General features: G+C 30.9%; 1 protein-coding gene across 2 annotated transcripts in view; it reads left to right on the top strand.

The window, feature by feature from the left end:
- Window positions 1–21,304, top strand: part of uif (sushi, von Willebrand factor type A, EGF and pentraxin domain-containing protein uif) — a 382,421-nt gene that overhangs the window by 352,231 nt on the left and 8,886 nt on the right. For both annotated transcript variants that reach the window (XR_012756945.1, XM_075370063.1), the window contains exons 62-64: window positions 350–548; window positions 5,493–5,692; window positions 19,813–19,926. Coding sequence is in view for 1 of the 2 variants with exons in the window: in XM_075370063.1 (XP_075226178.1) it covers window positions 350–548; window positions 5,493–5,692; window positions 19,813–19,926 (513 nt within the window). In the remaining variant the exon portion in view is untranslated. The remainder of the gene's footprint in view (window positions 1–349; window positions 549–5,492; window positions 5,693–19,812; window positions 19,927–21,304) is intronic.

Consider the following 21,304-nt stretch of genomic DNA (forward strand, 5'->3'; position numbering starts at 1 on the left):
TATTATGTTGTACATTTTCTATGTATGAAATATCAGGTACACATAGAATTTAAGAATTAAATTTAATCCTTAAATTAAGAATTACATTTTTAATTAAATTCTTTAATTAAATCAATTATTCACTTTTTTCTTAAATTTAAATTTAAGAATTTAAAAAAATTAATTAATATTTATTAATTATAGACAATAGTCAATAAATAATAATTTATTAATAGAGATAATTTATTTGTTAAATGTGATATATGTTGTTACTATTAATGAATCTTGATAAATGTAGAGTAAATTAGATGAATTTATTAGTTATAACTATTATTTTATTCTCATTTTACTTATTAATTTCTTTCTTTAGATGTGTGTGCTGGTTATTGTGAAAATAATGGCAAATGCGTGAAAGATTCAAGAGGACAACCATCATGTAGATGTGTTGGTTCATTTATTGGTCCTCACTGTGAAGATAAATCAGAATTTGCTTACATTGCTGGAGGAATAGCAGCAACTGTTATTTTCCTTATTATAATTGCACTCTTTATATGGATGATTTGTGCTAGGTAACTAAATGTTATAATTATTTTTGATATTATTTATTCTTGACTCTATACTATTTGTGCAAACTGTCTCAAACCTCTTTCTAATACAATTATGTAATGTACAAGGGTGGGGTGCAAAGCCTCGCACAGAGATGACGTTGGTACAGTTAATTTCTCAACAATGTCATACGGTTCCATTCTTCCTTAATTTATAACAGTTTCAAGTTGCTTCATCACTTAGTATAGTATATACAGTCTGTCAAAGTGAAGAAGAGAATTAGGATTTTTTTTGGAAAATGAAAAAAACTGGAAATTTGTGCAGTGAATAAATACTCTTTTCTGAAAGACTTAAAAAGAAAATCTTTTCTTTTCTAAAAGGCTGAAAGGAAATTAAAGAAGAGCTTGATACGATATTGGGAGACTCTTCTCCATCAAATACAACAGATAACACTGGGTCGCATAGTTTAAAATGAATCAAACATGCACAAGTGATGAATCAAACAGTAAATGCCCTTCTGAAGTGACTATGACAGAAATTATAAAAGTGCATAAAATTGCTTGGCAGATCAAAAAGTGACAGTGAACAAGTTAACAGAATCTGTAGGAATGTCAATAGAATGTGTGCAAAATATTTTGCATAAACATTTGGGCATGATCAAGATGTGCAGTAGATGGGTGCCACATTTGCTCATGCCCGACCAAAAACAGTACCAAAAAAACATTTCAGGTGATTGTCTCGAGCTCTTTTGGTGTGCCAATAATTCTACAACCCCCACCACATACACGGTAAAGGTGCTCCATGAAGTTGTTGTTTGTGTAGGTGTAGGTGTAGGTGGTTATTCTAAGGAGTTGGATAAATCAATGTACAGAACTGACATAAATGCTCTTGTGGAAAGCTGGACTAAGTGTATAGATAGACCTTATGACTGTTGAAAAATAAATCAAAATGTACCCATAAAGAAAAATGTTTTCTTATTCAGGACTGCGACTTTTACCCCACTATCATATGTTTTTATATTATCTTAAGGAGAACTGTTTTTTTTTTTAAGTGTACACTGAGAACGCACAATTTTAAGAATAATAAGAATTTTATATTTTATAATGGAGATTTATGATGGTAATTTTAGAGTAATTAACTCAGCATCAAATAATGGGCAGGCAGGAGTAGGTTTCGTGATGAACAAGAAGATAGGGAGGAGAGTGGAGTATTTCAAGACGCATAGCGATAGAATCATTGTAATAAGGATAAAATCAAAACCTAAACCGACAACGATTGTTAACGTCTATATGCCTACAAGCGCCCATGATGATGATGAGGTAGAGTGTGTATATGAAGAGATTGATGAAGCAATTAAACATGTAAAAGGAGATGAAAATTAGTTGGAGATTGGAATGCAAGCATTGGAAAAGGCAAGGAAGGAAATATAGTGGGTGAATACGGGCTGGGCAAAAGGAATGAAAGAGGGGACCGACTTATAGAGTTTTGCACGAAGTATAATTTAGTAATTGCCAACACCCAATTTAAAAATCATAATAGAAGAATATACATTTGGAAAAATCCAGGCGATACTGGAAGGTATCAGATAGATTATATCATGGTTAAGCAAAGATTTAGAAATCAACTCGTTGACTGCAAAACTTACCCTGGAGCAGACATTGATAGCGACCATAATTTGGTGATACTGAAATGTAGATTGGGGTTTAAAAACCTGAAGAAAAGGTGTCAGATGAATCGGTGGAATTTAGAGAAGCTTGAGGAAGAGGAGGTAAAGAAGATTTTTGAGGAGGACATCGCAAGAGGTCTGAGTAAAAAAGATAAGGTAGAAAATGTAGAAGAAGAATGGGAGAATGTTAAAAAGGAAATTCTTAAATCAGCAGAAGCAAACTGAGGCGGAATAAAGAGAACTGGTAGAAAACCTTGGGTTTCAGACGATATATTGCAGCTGATGGATGAACGTAGAAAATATAAGAATGCTAGTGATGAAGAAAGTAAAAGGAACCATCGGCAATTAAGAAATTCTATAAACAGGAAGTGCAAACTGGCGAAAGAAGAGTGGATTAAAGAAAAGTGTTCAGAAGTGGAAAGAGAAATGAACATTTGTAAAATAGACTGAGCATACAGGAAAGTTAAGGAAAATTTTGGGGTACATAAATTAAAATCTAATAATGTGTTAAACAAAGATGGTACACCAATATATAATACGAAAGGTAAAGTCGATAGATGGGTGGAATATATTGAAGAGTTGTACGGAGGAAATGAATTAGAAAATGAGGAAGAAGAGGAAGTTAAGGAGGATGAAATGGGAGAAACAATACTGAGATCTGAATTTAAGAGAGCATTAAAAAATTTAAATGGCAGAAAGGCTCCTGGAATAGACGGAATACCTGTAGAATTACTGCGCAGTGCAGGTGAGGAAGCGATTGATAGATTATACAAACTGGTGTGTAATATTTATGAAAAGGGGGAATTTCCGTCAGAATTCAAAAAAAGTGTTATAGTAATGATACCAAAGAAAGCAGGGGCAGATATGTGAAGAATACAGAACAATTAGTTTAACTAATCATGCATCAAAAATCTTAACTAGAATTCTATACAGAAGAATTGAGAGGAGAGTGGAGGAAGTGTTAGGCGAAGACCAATTTGGTTTCAGGAAAAGTATAGGGACAAGGGAAGCAATTTTAGGCCTCAGATTAATAGTAGAAGGAAGATTAAAGAAAAATAAACCAACATACTTGGCCTTTATAGATCTAGAAAAGGCATTCGATAACGTAGACTGGAATAAAATGTTCAGCATTTTAAAAAAATTAGGGTTCAAATACAGAGATAGAAGAACAATTGCTAACATGTACAGGAACCAGGCAGCAACAGTAACAATTGAAGAACATAAGAAAGAAGCCGTAATAAGAAAGGGAGTCAGACAAGGATGTTCCCTATCTCCATTACTTTTTAATCCTTACATGGAACTAGCAGTTAATGATGTTAAAGAACAATTTAGATTCGGAGTAACAGTACAAGGTGAAAAGATAAAGATGCTACGATTTGCTGATGATATAGTAATTCTAGCCGAGAGTAAAAAGGATTTAGAAGAAACAATGAACGGCATAGATGAAGTCCTGCGCAAGAACTATCGCATGAAAATAAACAAGAACAAAACAAAAGTAATGAAATGTAGTAGAAATAACAAAGACGGACCACTGAATGTGAAAATAGTTGTAGAAAATATTATGGAGGTAGAAGAATTTTGTTATTTGGGAAGTAGAATTACTAAAGATGGACGAAGCAGGAGCGATATAAAATGCCGAATAGCACAAGCTAAACGAGCCTTCAGTAAGAAATATAATTTGTTTACATCAAAAATTAATTTAAATGTCAGGAAAAGATTTTTGAAAGTGTATGTTTGGAGTGTTGCTTTATATGGAAATGAAACTTGGACAATCGGAGTATCTGATAAGAAAAGATTAGAAGCTTTTGAAATGTGGTGCTATAGGAGAATGTTAAAAATCAGATGGGTGGATAAAGTGACAAATGAAGAGGTATTGCGGCAAATAGATGAAGAAAGAAGCATTTGGAAAAATATAGTTAAAAGAAGAGACAGACTTATAGGCCACATAGTAAGGCATCCTGGAATAGTCGCTTTAATATTGGAAGGACAGGTAGAAGGGAAAAATTGTGTAGGCAGGTCACGTTTGGAATATGTAAAACAAATTGTTAGGGATGTAGGATGTAGAGGGTATACTGAAATGAAACGACTAGCACTAGATAGGGAATCTCGGAGAGCTGCATCAAACCAGTCAAATGACTGAAGACAAAAAAAAAAATTATGGAGAAACAATAATTTATTGCATGATTATTTTAGTAAGGAATTAATGATGTTTATCTCTATGTGTTATCATAAAAAAGTTGTGGTTAGAGTAGTTTTTATCCTCAAGGTTACATAACCAAAAGGCTGTAGATGTTATAGCATGAGACACAAGCCACTTCTGAAAACAAAGCAGATTTCTCAAGAATTATAGCGTAACATGCTAACTTAAATTGTCAAGAATAATTAGTTTAGGAGTGAAGTTCTTTTCGATTGCCTTCTTCACAAAGATTAATGTATTGTTATAAAATAACATCCCAAGCCCATTGAAGTGCATGTAACATTCTAATATTAAAGCCTTTAAATAACAGTGCAGGATCAAGTGACTGTTCTCCACAAAGTCTAGTTGTTTGGGCATTTACAAAATTCTATTTGCTCTTGCAGAAAACAACATTAATGACAGTAACGGTGAGTTACTGCTATTATTCAGTAAATTTTTACTATTATGATGCTATTAACATATATGCATGCTCTATATATATATATATATATATATATAAAACTAGCTAGTCAGGGGACTTTGCCCTCTGGGCCATCATAATTTTTAGATATTTATGTAAAAATGATTTTTTAGGATATAGAAAATGATTGCAAATAAATACACTTCATATAAATATATAGAAATTTATTTGCAAACCCAAATCAAATGAATATCTTGTTTAATGTAGTTGGAAATTGGAAAATTTGCAATCAGTGTTCAAAATTTTTTTGTCTTTCTTTATCCCTTTCAAGGTTAATTTTCAAAAATCTAGGAATTGGTTTTTAGATATTCACATGATGATTACATACACCAGAAATCAAGTTGATATCTTCAACTGTTACTAAAAGATTAAAAAAATAGTAAAATTCAATGTTATTTCATTTTAACCCTTTAAACTCAGAATTTCAAAAGATCCTTTTGTAGTGTCCACTTAAACTGTAAGTGAACATGTATTTAAATTTTCATCAATTTATCTTCAGTAGTTTTTGCTAGGCATTGATGATGAATCAGTCAGGGAACGTGTCATTTTATAGGTGCAGATATGCATAAGTATATTACTTTTATTTGTTTATTTTATTTTAAAATTTATTAATTTTGTTTTTCTGAATACATTTAATTTTCTAGGGCGGAAAGAAGAAAAGAACCAAAGAAATTAGTTGCCCAGACAAATGATCAAACAGGATCACAAGTCAATTTCTACTATGGAGCTGCACCATATGCTGAATCAATAGCACCGTCACATCATTCTACATATGCTCATTATTATGATGATGAGGAAGATGGCTGGGAAATGCCGAATTTCTATAATGAAACGTACATGAAAGGTAATAATTTTCTCTTCAATACGGTTTGGGTGAGATCTGTTAACCTGAATTTGCAAATATCTATGCCAGTTGAGTTAAATGTAAATCATTCGTGATGTACAGCAAAAAAAAAAAAGATAGCAGTAAAAAATATTTATTTAAGACCTCAGTCGGGGACAAAAAAAATTTGTCCAATTTACAAGCTAAATTTTTCATAAAAACTTGAATTGCTAAACTTCATAGTACTCTGAGTTCAACATTATTACAATGAATTCTGAATTCATTAACTTGGCCACAGCAACAAAGGTTACAAATGAATCCAGTTAGTAGTTAAATATAAATTTTTACCTTACAATTTATTTTTCTGACATGATTATAAACATTTATAATTTTTATTTTCGAAGCTTTTCCCTTCTCTCTTTTTCTGTTTACCCTCCAGAACCACTGTAATGTATTACTTCAGAAAATTAATGAGGATGATATGTATGAATATAAATGAAGTGTAGTCTTGTAAAGTTTCAAGTTGACCATTTCTGAGATGTATGGTTAATTGAAACCCAATCACCAAAGAACTAAATTGTATTCACAATCAATACTAGATTGTATTCTCAATCTAGTATTAAAATCTATAAAAGTAAACTACCTTTACTAGGATTGAACCTTAGTCTTCAACTTTGAATTAAGCTGATTTACTATGACGAGTTAAACTACTAGACCAACCTGATGTGAACCTTTTCACATCTAATATACAAAACCTTTCCATTGAATAGTTTCTGATTAATTTAAAACACGTATTTCTTTATGTAGCAGGCAGCATATAGTTGTGCACATTGCATGCAAGAGAGATAGACTGACAGGATGAGTGGAACAGTTAGATAGTCATTCCTTTATGAAAACATCTCGTATAGCTCCATATACTTACATAGTAGGCATTACATTGTCAGAGTTGTTACAACTTATATAACATATAAACTTATATCATTTATTTATTTAAAAATACTAAGTAGTAATAAATGCTTTTATTTTTATGAACTGCTGTATGTAGTCTAAACATATCCTAATTACTTTATACATTTCAAAACAATAAAATGAGATCATCTTATGCATGATAGATTTTACGTATTATTTGATAACAGTTTGAATCTGAAATTAATTTTATTTATAGGGCTATTTGTCATGACAAATTTTATATGTGAAATGCTGAATATTCATGGCATAATGATGTCATGAATTTGACATCTGAAAAGAGCATTACACTTTATACAGTTCAGTTTTGAGAGAGTATTCAGCAAACTTGGGCAATAATTACATGCTCCTGTTTTGTTTAAACCATATATGAATGTGTTAAATTTTGTGTCTGTTGCGAGTGTTTGATACAAAATGTTCATTTTGTATCAAACTTTGAGGTAAAGTGCTTCATTGTCAGAGTAGGGAAATCGTTTGGAAAGTGTAACTTTATGAAAAAAGAGGCATCAACAAATGCCCCAATGATCCCACTAACAAAAGCTTGAGATCAGGCTGCTGAAGCTACTGGCGTTTCGACCTGACTGATTACGAAAATTAAAAATTAATTTTAAAAGATGACTGTTTCCAATTCCACTTTTACGAGTTCGGACAATCAAGTGTTTCATAATACTTTTTCTCAGTTGTCTGTAACCCCTACCAAGTGCCGGGAAAAAGCAAGGCTAACAACTAGCCTGGACAATTTTGATAAATCTGTTGTTCAGAGATTGGTGTATAACTCTCACATAACAGAAAATCATCTTCTGACAGCTGAGTTATTGTGCGCAGCACTAAAAGACAGGGTTGACTTTAACGGTAGTGGAAACAGTATTTGAATTATTAAATGATCTTTGTTTTAAGTAGCAAAAGTCAGAAGATAATCATTCTGTATTGGTGGAAAGGAGTGCTATAATGGGACAAAACGATAAAGTATTTGCAGGTCATAAAATATTACAGAGAATCCAGCCATAACATTGTTTACATGAACGAAACTTACGTCCTTAGTGATGATGTTTCTGGCAAGTCCTGGGGAAATTGCTCAGGAAAGTCCTTTGACAACCGATTTATAAGGGAGAGTATTTGATCGTTGTTCATACTAGAGGAGAAAGAGGATTTGTTTCCTAATGTTCTCAATATGTGGCAAGCCAGTCACAGTTTAGATTACCACAACCAACTGGACATGAGTATTTATATGAAATGGATCAGTGAAAAATTATTACCTAACCTTCCTTAAGAACCAAAAATTGTTCTCGAGTTGATAATGCCTCTTACCACAATGTTTCATTTGATTTTAGCTATATAGTGGCCTGAGTTGAAATAGCTATATAGTTGAATTTCTGTGGAGTAGTTTCTATGACGTGGTCAATTTGAAATTCTAGCATCTGGTTTGGTGATTTCAAGATTGTTTGTTTTTGGGTTTCTTTTGAAATTTTGTAGATATATTTATTTAAAATCTTTTTCACAATTCTATTTCTCTTTCCATTTTGGTTACTTTTTTGTATAGTGTAAATTTTGCTGTAACTTCTCAGTTTTCTTGGTTGCTAATCTGTTCATTGAAATCTTCTAAAAGGAGTTTTATGTGTTTTTCTGTAAATTTCTCTACATTTTATGGATCCCTTTTATTGTCTTTATTTGTAGGAGCAGCATATAACATTTATGACTGAGTAGAATTTTTTATTTTTTAAAAAATGAATGAATATTACAGTTAAAACCTTCTCAGACTTAGAATTTACCTCTTTAATTTGATTAATTATTGATTTATGGAATAAAAAAGCTCTTCCTATTACTAAACTTGAATTTGTAACTTTTATTGTTCTTTTGCCTTTGAAGATTCTATAGTTTTTGGTTTTTGTATTGCGTCTTCATCTGTATATCTTGTTTCTTGCATTGCCAAAATCTTAATTTTTGATCATTCATCAGTTTCATTAGTTCTCTTTGTTTTCCTATTATTAACACTGAATTTACATTTAGAATTCCTATGTAGGTTTTTGGTTATCTTTTTGTCTTTTGGGGATTCCAAGATCCGAACCTTTGATTGATCTTTTGAACAATAAGGCTGTGCCCCATATTTGCATGCACAGAAATTTGACAATTGTATCTGTTACCTTTACCGCACAAATGAAAGATTGCCTCATCACTAATTAAAAATGTATCAAAATAATTAGGATTGTTTTTGACACAGGGTGTTACCTCTGCAGCAAACTGGTATCATTGACAACAATCATTTTGTTTAATGTATTGAAGGAATTGTAACTTGTGTGCTTGCAAATGGAGCTGCTTATAAACAATGTCATAAACAGTGGAACAAGAAATTTGCAATCTGTAACTTGCTCATCTAACTGACTTTCCAGGACTGGCAGTGAATGCATTGTGTACACAATCCATACTCTCATCACTAACAGAAACTTTTGTATAATTTCCAGTTTGTGAAATGAAGCTTCTAGTCTCTCTTAAGTCCCACTGATGAGTAAACTTGGATGTAAGAGGATCGATATTCCATTCAGTTAATTCATGACATTGAACATGCATAACTGATTGAAACTCTGCTAATCAGACTAAACCTTCTACTCACGCACTAAACATTCTGTTGCAGGGTCCACATCTCAACTGACTACAAATGCATTGTGAGTCGGCTTGTCTGAGCATGCATACTTTGCTGACCTTGAGACTAAACAGAACAAATCTTGGAGATATTTCCTGTTGATTAAGTTACATTTAAGAGATTACAACGACTGGTTTCTAAATATAGGCCATTACTTTTGGACACCTTTAGACCAGTTTTTTTTTTTTGTCTTCAGTCATTTGACTGGTTTGATGCAGCTCTCCAAGATTCCCTACCTAGTGCTAGTCGTTTCATTTCAGTATACCCTCTACATCCTACATCCCTAACAATTTGTTTTACATATTCCAAACGTGGCCTGCCTACACAATTTTTCCCTTATACCTGTCCTTCCAATATTAAAGCGACTATTCCAGGATGCCTTAGTATGTGGCCTATAAGTCTGTCTCTTCTTTTAACTATATTTTTCCAAATGCTTCTTTCTTCATCTATTTGCCGCAATACCTCTTCATTTGTCACTTTACCCACCCATCTGATTTTTAACATTCTCCTATAGCACCACATTTCAAAAGCTTCTAATCTTTTCTTATCAGATACTCCGATTGTCCAAGTTTCATTTCCATATAAAGCAACACTCCAAACATACACTTTCAAAAATCTTTTCCTGACATTTAAATTAATTTTTGATGTAAACAAATTATATTTCTTACTGAAGGCTCATTTAGCTTGTGCTATTCGGCATTTTATATCGCTCCTGCTTCGTCCATCTTTAGTAATTCTACTTCCCAAATAACAAAATTCTTCTACCTCCATAATATTTTCTACAACTATTTTCACATTCACATTCATTTTCAGGTCCGTCTTTGTTATTTCTACTACATTTCATTACTTTTGTTTTGTTCTTGTTTATTTTCATGCGATAGTTCTTGCGCAGGACTTCATCTATGCCGTTCATTGTTTCTTCTAAATCCTTTTTACTCTCGGCTAGAATTACTATATCATCAGCAAATCGTAGCATCTTTATCTTTTCACCTTGTACTGTTACTCCGAATCTAAATTGTTCTTTAACGTCATTAACTGCTAGTTCCATGTAAAGATTAAAAAGTAACGGAGATAGGGAACATCCTTGTCCCAGATAGTGTACATATTTATAAACAGAGTGTATCATGAAGTTCTCCCAGGACTTTCATAACCTATTCTACTCATGAAAATAATGGAAAAAGAGCATATAAACATTTATCCTAAAATGCTTCATTTGCAAGTTAGGCTACTGAAAGATTGCACTTGGATTTCAGCTACCTTGGTGAAGTGAGGTTGTACTGTAATTTTTAGGACATTAAGGGGCACAATTTTTTAGGCATTTCTTACAGTTGTTGACAAGTCCCAGAACCATCAGTAGTGTTTGAGAAATCTTTGGTGAAAACCATTAAATTGTGGTAAAATTGTTTTTATGTTTGACATACGATAACTTTGTTAAATAGGTAGATAATAAACACGTAAAACTTTTAAACAAAACTTAAATTTAATTCTGAACAAAATTTGTAAGATAAGTTAAATAAAACAAAGAAAGGTTAGAAAAATTAAAACTTTATTTTGAAACAGTAAACTAGACCATGGGTGGCCAACAAAGTGATCGCGATAACTAGGCCAATTTTGGTCGATCGTCGATCGCTCGCAATGTCTGGGGTGGAATTCCGTGTACCATGGACTTTGAAGCGTTTGTAGAAGACTAAACTTTCTAGCAATAGCTTAATGCATTCTGGGAATTTGCCAAGGTCATAAATTGCTAGAATTCTGACAGCCCGACACTGGATCTCCGCTCACCCAGCACAATACATTTTTACTTATGTGTTACACTTGTCACCGGACGCAACGTGTGAACGCAAGTTACGACTCGACTCATCGAAGAACTCAGTCAGTTAGCTTGAATATTTGGTAGTGTCAAACGGTAGCTTCCTTTCTTTTGTATTAACAGTATTATTATTAATCAATAATATTTATCCTCGGTGACCACGCTGAGTTTCAATTTTTCTTCTGTTTAAAATGCAAGTACCTTTTCTTTGTTTTAAATTAAATTACTTTTCTTACCTATCTATTTACTTGATAAGTGAGCATTCTCGGCAACAGATCTCTAAACTGCGATCATTACACTGAGATAAAAATAAGGGACAGTATTACAAATATATTAGGAATAACAATAATTCTATTTAAATTAAGAAGTCCGTATTGTAAACCGTAATAAATATATTGTAACATACTTCTTGTAAATTTGAATACATATCTATATTAGATTTTAATATACTTGTATTGCTGTCCCCGATTGTAATATCCAGTATTGTTATTATTTCTTTCTGTGTAACGGAGATAATTGCCGCAGTTCATGAGTTTCTAAATTTTCGAGAAAAAATTTAATTCAATATTTATTCTTTAAATTGTCATATTTCTTTGCATTCTAGTATACCCATGGACATGAATATTAAACCGAAAAAATCGAAAACTTATCACTTCAATGAAGAGTGGGAACTCGATTACTTTTTTACAATGGTGAATGATAAATGTTGTTTAATATACCTTACCTAGGTAGCCATTGCTAAAAAGGGTAATCTGGAGAGACATTTTTTAGCTTTACATAACAAGTATCAACAGATTAACCACAAAATTCTGAACTGAGAAAACATAAAGTTAGGGATCTTAAAACTCAATTAACAAATCAACAAAGCGTTTTTAAAAAGCCAAGGTTGAAGTCACAAGCAGTAACTACTGCATCATTCAAAGTAAGCTATCTCTTCGCAAAAAAATGTAAGCCATTTTCCGACGGTGAATTTGTAAAGGAAATTTTTTGCAAATGTCAGATTCACTTTTTAACGATTTTAAGAACAAGAGTGAAATTGTTGCTGCAATTCAAGATCTTCAATTTTATCGAAACACAGTGATGCGACGAATTGAAATGATGAGTGGGAATGTAAAAGAGCAGTTATATAATGATATTAATAGATGTTCTTGTTTTTCCCTTCAGTGTGATGAATCGACAGATATAAGTGATATAGCACAATTACTTGTTTTCATTCATATGGTTTTTAAGGATTTTACATCTAAAGAAGAATTGTTGGGTATGATTTCTTTGAAGGAAAGGACTAGAGGTGTAAACATATTCAAAGCCTTTAAAAACTTGCTCAATGATTTGAAAGTACCACTTTTTAAATTAGTCTCAATAACAATGGATGGCGCAGCTGCAATGATAGATTGCAGAAATGGATTTATAGCCCTATGTCAAAATGAAGATGAATTCCCAGCCTTTTTGAGCTATCGCTGCATAATTCACCAGCAAGTGTTAGCTAGCAAGAGACTAAACACAAAAGAGGTAATGGACATAGCATTTAAAATTCAATTAAAAAAATAAGAAATTAATTCAATTCGAAGAAGTTTCCTCAAACGGCGTCTCTTTCAACTGCAGCTCGATGAAGGCCAACCTGAATTATTACTACATACCGATGTCATGGCTAAGCAAAGGTAAATTTCTGCAGCGATTTTGTGATTTATTGTCTGAAATTATAGATTTTCTTCACGAACAAGATGGAAACTGTGAAAATTTAAATGATGAAACTTGGCTTAGTGATTTAGCATTTCTTATCGATTTTACTTCAATATTAACTCATTTAAATTTAGAATTACAAGGTAAAAATAAAACAGTAATTTATATGATCAACTGCATAGACGCATATAAAACAAAATTTATTTTGCTAATAGAAGATCTGTAACAAAATAATTTGAATCATTTTCCAAATATGGCAGATAACCTATAAAAACATAAAAATATTAATTATAAGATCGACAAATGTGTCGCGGAAATCCAAAAAGTAATTGAAGATTTTGAGGTAAGATTACAGGATTTTGAAAAAATTAAAGAAATTGTCGAATTTATATCTTTTCCTTTTAAAAAAGATATAGTGTGGAACGCATTAGCAAAAAACATTCAGACATATTTCATATGGATCAAAGGGCATTAGAAAATGAAATTATAATTTTACAAACTGACTTAATATTACAAGCCATAAAATTTGAAGAAGACTTTTGGAAATATGTCGACCGAGAAAAATATTCCAGTATCACCAAATGTAGCGAATATATCTATTTTTGTTTCGGATCTACATATCTATGCGAATCGTCATTTTCATACTTGAAGCGCTAACGAAGACTAAACAACGTTCTATCCCATACTGAAGATTCATTATTATTATCTTTGTCAGGATATACACCTAATTATGAGTCTTCCCATTAATGTTAAGGCAACAAAGTAAATTCTAGATCTGTCTTTATCCGTAGCTACTTTGAATTAATAAATATTGTTAATAATTTTCCATGTTCTTTTAATTCCCCTGAACGTTTTTTAGCTCTTTAAATAATTATTGTTGTTTTTTAAAGATAGATAAGCCGTATATCTATATTTCAGTACGAGGTGTACTCAGCGAGCTATTGATAGATTAGCAAAAAGTTAGTCATATTATTCTTTCATTATAAATTTTACTGGCCCAAAAAAACGCGAAAATGAAACATTGAAATCAAATTATCAGCCATACTGTGCATTTTTAAAATAACTTTTTCATATTTACGAAGAAATAGTACAACTTATACATTGCAGTTGATAAAAAAATTAAATTGCATTTTAAGTTAGCAAAAATCTATCTTAAAAAAGTGTCGGAAAATCAAATTTTTTAGGTACCGCATGTACAGAATGCTGCTATCAAAAGTTGGGTCTGGAAATTTATTTTCTTTATGAGCCTATATCTTGAAAACTTAATAAGTGATTTAAAAATAATATATTTTACTTATCTACTCATACCTCACTGGAATGCACCTTATACTGAAACACAGTGTATAAACATAGTATGCATTTCACACCCCTTCCCCCTTAGACTATGCCTACGACAAGTCAATCCCGACACACTTTAAAGATAAAAATTCGATCTTATATACAGAAAAGTTGGCCACCCCTGCACTAGACCAAAGTGCATTATATGTACCAGTTTATAATAAATGTTCAAAAATCAGCCTGCCATTCTCAACACATTTCTTGGCACGCTTCTATATTGCTTTTGTTGATCTTTTTAGTTCTTCAGGGCTGTTCTTAAGTTGCTCAGCTGCATCCATAATATGGATAATAAATTTCTCACAAGAATGTATTTTATTTTGTATACAATATTTTTCATCCATCCCCAGATGCAAAAATCTAAAAATCAGGAGATCTTTGTGGCTGGAAATGTGGACCTTCACAACTAATCCATTTCTCAGGGAATTGAAGATTTAAGTGAGTGGAGACAGCACAAGAGAAAAGGGGAGGCGCGCCATCGTGCTGGAAGTATACTTTGCATCTCAGCACTAAAGAAACATCTTCAAGCACCTGCATCAATTCTTCTTGTAGAAAGTACAATTAGACCTCAGAATTTATGTGGCCAGGTAAAATGAACGGTCCAAACAGCTGAATGTGAAGAAGGCTGCTCTAAACATTGACACTAATTCGTGTTGAAAATTGCCTTCCATCGTTTCATGAGGATTTACTTCTATCCATGTATGCTCAATGCATAAGTTGTTGATGCCATCTCGAGTGAAATTCACCTCGTCAGTAAATAAAACATACTTGTAGAGTTGTCGATTTGTATTCCAACAGTTTCGGAACTCCAAGCGAAGTGGACCATCTCCTAAGTGTAAATGTTGAACTGACTGTTTATGATAAGGATAAAACTTGTTTTGTTTAAGTGTCCTCCAAACCATCAAATGCGAAACTGTAATCTGCTTAGAAAGACATCTTGTAATGACACCGGGACTGCACTGAACTGCATCAATAATAATTTCATCAATAAAAGCATTGTGTTGGATAGATCATTTGTAGTTGGTATTGATACTAGATAGGAACCTGTTTCTTGTTGCAAAAAGTTGCTCTAATTGTTTTGGGATTTGGAATCCTACGATTTGGAAAAGTATTCCATACTCTACTGCAGCAGCTGTAGCATTACCATTACCCAATCCAAAATGAATTCTATATCACTGTATCCTTGTTATAAGTACAACATTATTCCAAGGCAAACCGATCATGTCCAAACTAAAATTCACAGAAAACCTTTGCTAATGACAGCACAGTTTACAGTACCCAATATACTTACCTACATAATGATTTAAGACTAAGACAGTATTGCGCATTGTTGATCATCTGTTATTTTATTGCCAACCTTGAAATTATTTTTCAAATATTTTATTATATTTTTGTCATTAATAAAAGAAATATTATTTTTATTTATTTATTTTTATTTTATAATGTTATGTAATTTCCAGATTTTTTTTAGTTTTGTAATAGTAAATTTTGTTTTTACATATTTTTCATATCACTAACAAAATTTGGGTTTTGTTTACATTAAGTACTTTTTTGACAAACGTAATGAACTGTTTCTAAAAAAAACTTGAAATTTCTTTGACTTCTCTTTGTTTTATTCACCTTATCTTACAACAGAATTAAATTCTGTACAAGTTTTGTTTAAAAATTTCACCCATTTAATTCTGTTTATTACCCATTTAACAAAGTTATTGTTTGTAAACATAAAAACACAGGTTTTTTACCCTGATTTATTGGTTTTCACCCCAGATTTCTCAAAAAACTACTGCAGATATGGTTCTGGGGATCTATTTTATTCAATTCTTTAGGTCAAAAACCATAAGAAACAAGTAATTCAGCCCTTTAATTACGTCCTAAGAATTTCAATACAATCTCATTTCACCAAGATAGCTGAAATCAAACTGAAATTCTACTACATCATCTGTTATTTTATTGCCAACTTTGAAATTATTTTTCAAATACTTTATTATATTTCTGTCATTAATAAAATAAATATTATTTTTATTTTATAATGTTATGTAATTAACAGTTTTTAAATCCATAATTTATTTTTATTGCTATGGTGACAGAAATATAATAATGAAGTAAAAGGATTAATCTTTTTTTTATTTAATTAATATCTTTAATTCACAACTTCACCTCCAAGGGGGCTAGGGCCTTGTTCTATGGCTTAAAACCTTCCTTTGGATAACATGAATATATCCTGCAAATTTGAAAGCAGTCAGTTAGTTGGTTCTTGTGTATCAAAAACAGACAAACTTTGGGCTTTATATACAAGATATATATGAAAATCAATTATTATTTCTCATTTCCCTTAATAACAAATTGACCTCTTAGCCCCTGCATGTGCTGATATAATATCTTATTTATCAACTTTAAACAATTTATTTTGTGCAGCACAAACTCTGTTTAACATTATTATATATGCAGCCACAAGAAATCTAGAAGGCTGTAATACTTAAGCAGTTACTTATTCATTAACCAAAAAAGTAAAAATGAAAAGAAAATATATTTTCATTCATTTCATATTTTTTCACCTACCTGTTTTATTTGACATGGCTATAAATCATATCTGAGATCCAGGTAAAATTTAAATAATGAATAAACTAGTTAAATTAATTAATAAATAGTGAAATATCATTGTATACATTTTCTATCTTTGAAATATGTTTAAATCAAATTGTAAAATTAATTTAGTTAGTGAAACACTATACAGAAAAAGCTGTAATTCCTAACATCCTATAAACTGATTTACTAATAATGAAGTAATTTTGTACAAAAAAAGAAGAGTACCCAACACTGAATGACACAAAGAGAATTAAATAGAAAGAAAGATAGATTAGAACACTTTTTAAGTGGTCAGGTTTATAATACCGATAAAACAAGTTTGCAATGGTATTATTTTCTCAATAAGTCTCTTGCAGGATGCTATGAAAAAATGATTACTGATTCAATGTAAGTAAAAATGTTAATAATTGCACATTGTGTAAGATACATTTATCATTATAATTCTTTGGTTGTTTGGAAACACTGTTTTATATGAATTAAAAAATTGTTGATAATTTTTAACAATGCATAAATTAGAATTACTGAATTTTAAACATGAATTATACTGTTGCAAGAATATGTTTATTGAACCATTAGGTCCATTCAGTATGATATTAGGGGTTCGAGGAATGATATCCACTATGAAAGGGGTTTCATACTCATAGAAATTCAGAATAGTCTTCTTTAAAATATTGTTCAAAAGTTTCAGTGAGCATTAGACTATGCGTGTTATATCATTGAAAATTTTCCAAATTGGAAAAAGACTGCAGGTTTTCATTAAAAAAAAAAGGCTAGTGTTGTGATCCACAGCTCATCTGTCAATCAGTCACACAGTTCAAAATTGGTATCCATTAGGAACATTTGCACCTTTGAATGTTTCTCATACAATTGTTAACATTTCCCCTTTAGAAAGCCATCTCACCTCCTTGTAGTAACTGAATGTGATCACTGCCAATTTCAAAACCTTTGAGTAATAAACCAGAGTTTAAAGCTTGAGATTTAATAAAATTGACTTTCCTGACGAAAACAAAATAAATATTTCTCTTTAATCGTACTTTTACATACATGCTACATGTAAACCATAACTCAAGCTTAGTTTCTTACATTTATCCTCTTATTGAGTTATTTGGTGAAAAAAATCACTATTTGACTTTAGCTGTTAAGTTCTCTGTAAAATTTACTGCCACGCTTTAAATTCTGTGGTGCATGCTGTCGAATAATATGTCGCCTTGGTTCAATACCTTGGTTAGGGTTAATTATTCTAAATATTTTATTGTTCACTAGTTCATACAAATAAATAAAAGTCTTTACTTCGTTTATAATATAAATTGTTTTTATTATAATCTTGAACTTGTAATTCATATATTTACATTTATAATAATTGTACATTCATAAAAACCCAAGTTGAATCTGAAGGATGGAATCAAAACTGACCATTCTAGTGAAGCCAGCATAAAGTAAACCTTTGCTTTTAGCGTAGACAGAGCCGAATGAGCCGTCAGGAGCTGTGCGCAGCTGTCCGAAGAACTTATAAAAATTAAAAGTTTTTCTTTAAAATAAAATTTAAAATTCATTAAAATAACCCTGTGTCTTAACATAAGGTATTATTTAACAATGATATCTTATAGCTATTTAGCTGATGATTAACCTAACATACAAGTTACCACATCTTTTGCACCAGGTAACAAATTTCTTTACTAATTGTATGAGCTTTCCCTCATTTTGCTATTCTTAAGATTGCTAAGGAAGATGCCTCAACTGCTTTTTGAGTGTTACTGGTAAAGAACAACATAATTTTCTTTGTGCATTTTTCTCTTGACAAATTTTAAACAAAATAATCCTTAGGTTTGTTTGTTTCTAACAATGATTGTTTAGTACTAAAGTGTCACTTCAATAATGAGGGTTTCTTGCTTTAGTTTGAAAGAATTTCAAAGCAGATTACATATTGATATCGTGGCTCACTGTTTACATCCATTATAGATGTATTACTAGACTGTAAAAACAATATTAATGTACTGAGGATCTATTTTCTTACAACTTTTCATATTTTAGTTTGAAAATAATCTTGACTCACTGCAATTTCTGAAGTAGAGCTCAATGGTACAGGTTTTTTAACTGAACTACGTTTTGTTTGTTGTTGTTCTTTTGAGCCACTTATCCATGTCGCTTTATATTTTATATAAACTAAACTAAACCAAAAGATTTAAGCAAAGTACATAAATAAGTATTTATACAAAAAAAGTCCCTTTTGAGATATATATGCAACACTATCACTTCAATTTTATCAATGAAAAAGTAACTCTGTAACAATATTTTCAATTCAGATTATCACAAAATAAGTAAAACACTGGAAGCAACTGTCTGTAAAATAACTATGACCAACTCACTTAACTACTGGAAGAAAGTATGGCAATTCTTTTATAGTTGCCATTAAGAAACCTGTTTATACATGTGCGGCGTAGTGCATCCATGGGACAGTAAGTTGCTACAAGAGTACTGAGGAATACAAGAAGCTGTCAAAAATAATTGATATTCTAATTGTTGCCATATGTAAACAATTTTTCTCACATTAAAGGAAAAGGAAATGCACCATTAAATACTTTTGTATTATATCAAAAACGTTTAAGAATCACTGATCCCTGAAGTAATAATAATAAATAAATACTAATAATAATAAATATCTGTTGTATTAATACTCTTGTATAATAATAACTTAAAAAAAAAAACATTTATACTTTTTATATTATAATAGTTTTTTTTTTGTATTGTAAGCTCTGCATACCAGTTTGAGAATTGCTATTCTAGACATAAAACAGTTTTTATAATTAGGGCACACATAAAATATTTTTTGATGATACACTTAGTTCTATTTTATTTTATCTCTTTTATCTTACATAATCATTTGAATACCCTTCATTTGTTAACTTCTCAGTAAAAGTAAACGGAGCTTGAACTTTTTCTCACCTAAGGTATTATGTGTCAAGTGAATGACCCCTTTGACATTTTAATAACTGGAAAATTCCTTTAAGCATACTCTCCCTTTGAGGATATTGGATATCTGTTTTTTACTACACCAGTAGTGGTTTTGTGTATTGTAAATTGCTTTTTAATTTTTAATAATTTTGTTCTTCTTTGTAAATGTTATAGAGAGCCTTCATAATGGTAAAATGAACAGTTTAGCAAGATCAAATGCTAGTATATACGGAAATAAAGAGGACCTTTATGATAGGTTGAAACGTCATGCATATCCAGGAAAAAAAGGTAAGGATTAGATATATATTATACTTATTTATGTCTCTACACATATAACTGCTCATATATATCATACTTATTGAAAAAAGGATCAAATTTTTGATCATATATAATTATTTTAATATCTTATTTGATAACTTAATTACTGTCAAGTTTAAAATATTTTAATTAATATTTTGATTATACAGATAAAAATTTCTATTTTTAATTAACAATCAGTTACCTAATTTATAGCAAAAATAAATCACAACCAGAATTTCAACTTCTAAAAAACATTCAAATAGAACCAAAACAGCATCACTTATAAATTTTGCAAATAAAGCACAAAACAATCATTTTTAGTATTAACTAAACTTTCAAAAACTGTATAGATAAAAAATATGTATACAGTTATATCACTTACTATACAATATTTAAAGATTAGTGTGAAGAGATATGTTTTCAAAAAAAACATTTACCCATGATTTTTCTTTAGCGTAAATAAGTTTAAAGGCCAAAGACTTATTTAAAACTACTTTATGATTTCTTAATACGTTTACTGAAGTGTCCTTTCAGCCACATTATTGTATTGTCCAAAACTGATGAAAATTGTTTCTTCTTCGATCGATGACATTCTTAATAATCCAGTTGTAAAAAAGAGTTGATTAGCAATGAATATGTGATATACTGAGATGATTAATGGAAATGACATCATCATGGACGGACATGAATTGTCAGGTTCTTTCCATTTTTGTACAAACAAGTTTAAACATGCAGGCTTATGTTTGATATCTAGATACAGTCAGCAATTTCTTAAGAGAAAGAAATACTTCATCTTAAAGTAAACTATAACAAACTCTTAAGAATAAAAGTAATTACTTATAAGAAAAAGAAATTGTTTATTCACTAACTTTTAAGAGAATACTTTTCTAAATAAGTAATTATTTTTCTAAACAAGTAATTACTGATCAGTATTCAGTATAGTTTATTCACATCACCCGAAATTGCTTCCAGATAATGTAGAATCTTCACATTTCCATTGTATTCTAAAAATATATATAGTAAGTTTTTCAGTTAGATATGTAAAATGTTTCTGCTGTTCCAATATATTTAATATTTAAAATGATTGAAAAAATGTTATCATTAAAATTTAATGAACAAAATAAAATATTGTATCACAAAAGGATAAACATAAATTAATCAAAAAGATTTTTAGTGTTAATCATTGCTGTAAATCGTTATTGTTAAGATTTTATTGAGTCAATAAATGAGGCTCAGATGAACCACTTTGTTCAAAAGTTGTGTCGCCAGAATCTTTTTCTTCCTAACTTCCATCAGACTCTGAGCTCTCTTCATCTAACGTCACATGTTCTGGAGGCTTTGGTATGGGCAATTCTTCGCAGTGTGG

This window comes from Lycorma delicatula, chromosome 1, assembly GCF_047948215.1.
Source record: "Lycorma delicatula isolate Av1 chromosome 1, ASM4794821v1, whole genome shotgun sequence".
Lineage (NCBI taxonomy): Eukaryota > Metazoa > Arthropoda > Insecta > Hemiptera > Fulgoridae > Lycorma > Lycorma delicatula.